Below are 4,868 nucleotides of genomic sequence, written 5' to 3'. Positions count from 1 at the left end.
GTTCATTCTCGCTCTACGCTACTAATTCAGCGGCAAAAGTGTGCGCCACTTCTGGACATATGCGGTATTTAAATTTGTGTACTGAAGCACGTCATTTTTTTTCTCTCCCCTTTTGTGTGAAACATTTCCCCACAAACAACGGAACACTTTTATTGTTATATGTGACTGAATTAACCCTTGATTCAGTTTGTTTTAATTCTATTTTGCAGCTTCCGCGGAATATATACTGCGGATGCACACGACACACGCTTGCTTTAATTGGCTGTGCAGAGTCCGTGCCACAGTTTGACCGGCTGGAGTGGTGTGTTGACCATGTCCATCCAGTGCTGCAGCTGCGGGCCCCGAGCATACATGAACGGCCCCAGCACCACGACTCCCAGTGGGACTGAAGGTTCTGGGCAGAAATGGTGAGAAACAATGAGAAATTCGGATAAATAGATCGGCTTGAGTGGTTTTATGGCATCCCGCGCTGTCTAGTACAGTCACATATTTTGCGGTCTACAATCAATGACTAACTCTCTTGTAGTGAGTCACCTGAGGGAAGGTGATCAGTCTGCCGCCGCACCTCCAAGCGGAGGCAGGATTCGTCCATGTGCTCCACCCGCAGCTTGAAGCTCGTCCTGAAGTCGAAAGCCGGCTCGCCGTCCGCCTTCACCGGCCCGCCGCTTTTGATTTTAATCACCTGAGTGTGGATTTGCAAGCTCGCTCGCATGCACACGCCTGGGAAGAGAAGAGATGTTGAAGTGAAGCACATGGAGCAAGAAGAGACCACCTGGATGAGCTCCCACCCGCGTCCATGAGAGGTTGCATTCCTCGAGCCTTTGGGACCTCTACGGATAGGCGCTGTAGAGTTGGGTTGTAGCTCAGGGACACTAAGACGTCACCAAGTTCTGAATACTGACAGGGACACAAGCATTAGTACAGTGAACCTCAGTTTACCGTGAGGAATCCATTCCAGACTGACCCCCAATATAGTGAAACTAGATTTTAAAAAATGTTGGTCTTTCAATTAAGGCCATTTCTATTCATTTCAATTGGGAAATGATTTGTCCCGACTTACGAATTCCACCGATAAGTCAAGGCGCCACTGTGCCACCCATGCGCATACCTGATGGTGCTTTTCGGTGTCCAGGTCCCTCCAGAGTACCCTGCCGGCCTGTCCCAGTTCTCCTTGCAGCGGAAACAGCACCTGGCCCACTGCGTGCCGTTTGCCGTCATGTGACACGCTCAGCACGCACACACTGAGCGTGCTGCGTGACACCTGCGCTCCTGAGACCTGCGCGTGTGGGCGACTACTGAATACCGGAGTCACTTCATCAAGTGTGTGTACTCACATTCTCACCTGGAAAACAAAGGAGTCATTGAACTCCGGGTCGGGGCCGGTGGTCCTGGCCTTGGCCTGGCGGGGGCGCCGGTCGTCGGGCAGCAGGCGGAGCTGCACCATGGTGACGTTAGCGTGAAAAGGAGGCGGAAGGTTGCCCAGGCGGAGCAAAGAGACGGCCAGCTGCTCGCCGCTGTGACGGTACTCCACCGAGAAGCAGAGGCGAGTGGCCATGCCGGGCGGGGGCGCCACCACCTCACTCAGCCCCGGGCCGGAATACAGGCCGGCCAGCACCGCCCCCACCGGGTACCAACCTGCAACATGAATACAAGTAAGATGCAGAAGTGCATAGGTCTGTACTGACCCTATGTACATGTATGTCCCATGTTTTTCAAGGACGCAAATGTTAGTCAAATCCTCATGACCTTTAACCCCGGAGAACCCAAGAAACCTTTTCTTCTTTGGAAAATGACGAATTTGACATTAAATGACTGCTATATGTTCACTCAACACCAAAATATACAGTATGTTTTCCCAAATATTTAACGCTTTAATCCTAATTTAGGATGAGGGCCAAATTTGACCCTTTGGGATTTTAAGGGTAGCATTTGAGTAGCAGAATTTATAGGGGTCAGATTTGAACACTAAACATGAATACACCTAAAAGATTTTTTGTGACGCGGTGACCTACTCTGAACGCAGAGAGAACCCCGATGGGCCAGAATGTCCCTGTGAGCCTCCGTATTTATCACCTCTGCCTTCCCCTCGTCCTCCTCCGTGTGCCTCTGAGGTGTTGTAAAGCGAGGGGGCAACGCGAATGGGATCTGGCCAGGCCTTCATAAAAGAAAGAAAAAAAGCATAACGATACATCGTGAGAATCGCTGTAGTGTGCACAGTTAGGTTTGAAGTATTCTCTTCCTAACCGCTTGATCCTCACTAGGGTCGCGGGGGGTGCTGGAGCCTATCCCAGCTGTCTCCGGGCAGTAGGCGGGGGACACCCTGAATCGGTTGCCAGCCAATTGCAGGGCACACAGAAACGAACAACCATCCACGCTCACACTCACACCTCGGGACAATTTAGAGTGTTCAATCAGCCTGCCATGCATATTTTTGGAATGTGGTAGGAAACCGGAGCACCCGGAGAAAACCCACGCAGGCCCGGGGAGAACATGCAAACTCCACACAGGGAGGCCGGAGCTGGAATCGAACCCGGTACCTCTGCACTGTGAAGCCCACGTGCTAACCACTGGACCACCGGTTTGAAGTATTATTTTTTTTTTAAGGTACTGACTTGGCGTAGGAGCCTTGCGAAACCGGGATGACCGCTGGAGTGCATGGTGGGATGTGAGGCGCGGCGGCCACCAGCTCCTGGTATTGTCTGCGATCGCGTCTCCTCTTGTTCCTCCACAGATAGAACATCACCAAGCCCAGAAGGAGAAGAATGAAAAAAAGCAGCAGCAGAAGTCCTGCCGTGAGGCCCACCGGAATCATCGGACCTGAATCGGAATGATAAACGGACGCAAAGTCAAGCGGCGCGGGAGCTCTACGTGATGCGTTTTCTTTTTACCTTTAATTGAAAGTTTTCTTCTTGATACTTTTCAGCGACGTTGCCTGTTGAAGTGTGTGTATGCGCTTGCGTGCGAGATGGACACAGCTGGCTGGTTCTCAGATCTTCACGCCCTCTATTGGTCAGTCATTTTATTCGGGACAGAGTGGAAAACCTTAATATTACAGATTAGCACATCAGTTATTGTTATAATTAGGACCCCCTGCTGCCTGAATAAAATCAGCATGGTGGAAAATGGATGGCGAGAGTAAATTATTTTTTTTGGGGCTGGGGGAGAATCATTAATCCTATCCTGTACAAGAATAAGTGTGCATGCAAATCCTGCCAGCTGACCTGATTTTAACTCTTGAGCCACACACACACACACACACACACACACACACACACACACACACACAGGGTGTCCAGAGATTGGCCATCAGCTAATAGGATGACAGGTGGGAAGTTAATCCTCGGTGGCCAAGAAGCGCCACACCCACGGCACCCGCTTTCTCACGCACGCACTCGACCCCCGCATGCTTGATCGGCGCCATATTTATGCTACAGTTCGTTTGACGGAAACCGCACTCGCTCACCGGATCAGAGGATCACCCGGAAGAAGTGAGGGCTGTTTTTGAGGGGCCGAGAAAAGATGTCGGGAGGCAAACGGGACGCCGTTTAGCCGCAAAGAAAAGGAGGCTACTTTAAGGTAGGAAGTGGGGAGTTTCCAATTCTTTCTAAGTCGTAGTCGTGTGTGTGTGTGTGTGTGTGTGTGCGTGTGGTGGTACCCCTAGCCCCCCACCCGAAAATTATGAACAACCTGTTCAGAAAAGTAAAATAAGTCAAAGAACCCCTATATCCCAACCTTTTTAGGTTGTTGCCATGGCAACGAGGCCCGTGCGACCCCACTCCGAGATGTACCCGCCGGCGTGTTGTTCCGTCAGTCCGTCCGTGTCCTATTCCAGCTTGACGGAGGCAGCGGCAGATGACGTCGAGGCCCAAACGCCCATCTTCTCCGTCTCCAAGAGCTCCGTGGACGTCTTCAAGCGCCAGTCGGCGTGGAGCGGCGGGGACCTGCGCCGCAGCGCCAGCGCCGAACAGGGCCCCCCGCAGCAGTTCCACGGGCGGCGGCGCGTGAGCAGCCTGCAGTCCCCGGATGCCCACAACGCCCTCGGCGAGCGCCGGGTGTCCAACATGCGGCGCTGGAGCCGCTGCAGCGGCGGAGGCAGCGCGCACAGCCTCAGTAGCACGCCCGACACGGTGGTGTGGGGCGGTGGGACGTCGCGGCCCGGCAGCTTGGCGAGGGATGTGGCTCGTTGCTCCGTGGCTGGCTCTCCGACCGCTTTCGCCTCCTCGCCGTTCATCTCCCCGCTGCTGACGCCCACTCTGGAGTCCATCGGCGGACTACTCGCCCAGCTTGGAGACTCGCCGGGATCCACCTCCCCGCCTCCTGAGCCCTTTTTCCGGGCGGCGAGCACAGAGGAGCGGGGCTTTCCCGCCAACCGTTTCCTTTATTTTCAGTATCCCTCCCCGATAGCGTCATCCATGTGTTCAGAGGAAGGCGCGTCACCGTTCCTCGGATGCCTCCCCGAGGAAGAGACGCCCCCGATGTCCGATCCCCAAGTGAACGAAGGGCGAGAACCGGACAAAGTAGCTTCAGTGCGCCACCTCCAGTTACCATGGCAACCGCAGTTCAGGAGGCCACCTCTGGTCTACTCACTGAGCGACTCCATTCTTGGTGATGCGCACAAATGCTCCGGGGGCCAACCGGAGCCCTTCCTCAAGGAGAAGGCCGGGCACAAAATGGTGGACGCGGCTGTGCAGACGGTCTCCCCAGCGAGTTCCTGGTTGGACCTTCGCAGGAACGCTTCCCCCTCCCTCCTGGGCTCGCCACCCGGATCCAAACTGGACCTGAAAGCCTCGGTGGGCTCCAACTCCAACCTGGTGTCACCCTCCTCCAGCATGTTCCCGCTGAGCGAGGGAGAGGAGGATGAGAAGCCG

The 4,868-nt window shown here is 54.4% G+C and overlaps 1 protein-coding gene across 1 annotated transcript; it reads right to left on the bottom strand.

Annotated features, from left to right (window-relative positions):
- Window positions 1-247: 247 nt before the first annotated feature.
- Window positions 248-2,994, bottom strand: syt15 (synaptotagmin XV). The gene is made up of 8 exons (XM_052069722.1): window positions 2,889-2,994; window positions 2,613-2,817; window positions 2,013-2,155; window positions 1,343-1,635; window positions 1,109-1,276; window positions 789-897; window positions 535-720; window positions 248-394 (listed from the first exon to the last, which is right to left on the bottom strand). The coding sequence occupies exons 2-8, from the start codon at window positions 2,810-2,812 to the stop codon at window positions 255-257; spliced, it is 1,239 nt and encodes a 412-aa protein (XP_051925682.1). The 5' UTR covers window positions 2,813-2,817; window positions 2,889-2,994; the 3' UTR covers window positions 248-254.
- Window positions 2,995-4,868: the final 1,874 nt, after the last annotated feature.

The sequence above is a fragment of the Hippocampus zosterae genome, chromosome 7 (assembly GCF_025434085.1).
Source record: "Hippocampus zosterae strain Florida chromosome 7, ASM2543408v3, whole genome shotgun sequence".
In the NCBI taxonomy this organism is placed as follows: Eukaryota; Metazoa; Chordata; class Actinopteri; order Syngnathiformes; family Syngnathidae; genus Hippocampus; species Hippocampus zosterae.
Note: the sequence above shows the minus strand (reverse complement) of the source record. Positions and strands in the feature narration are given on the sequence as shown.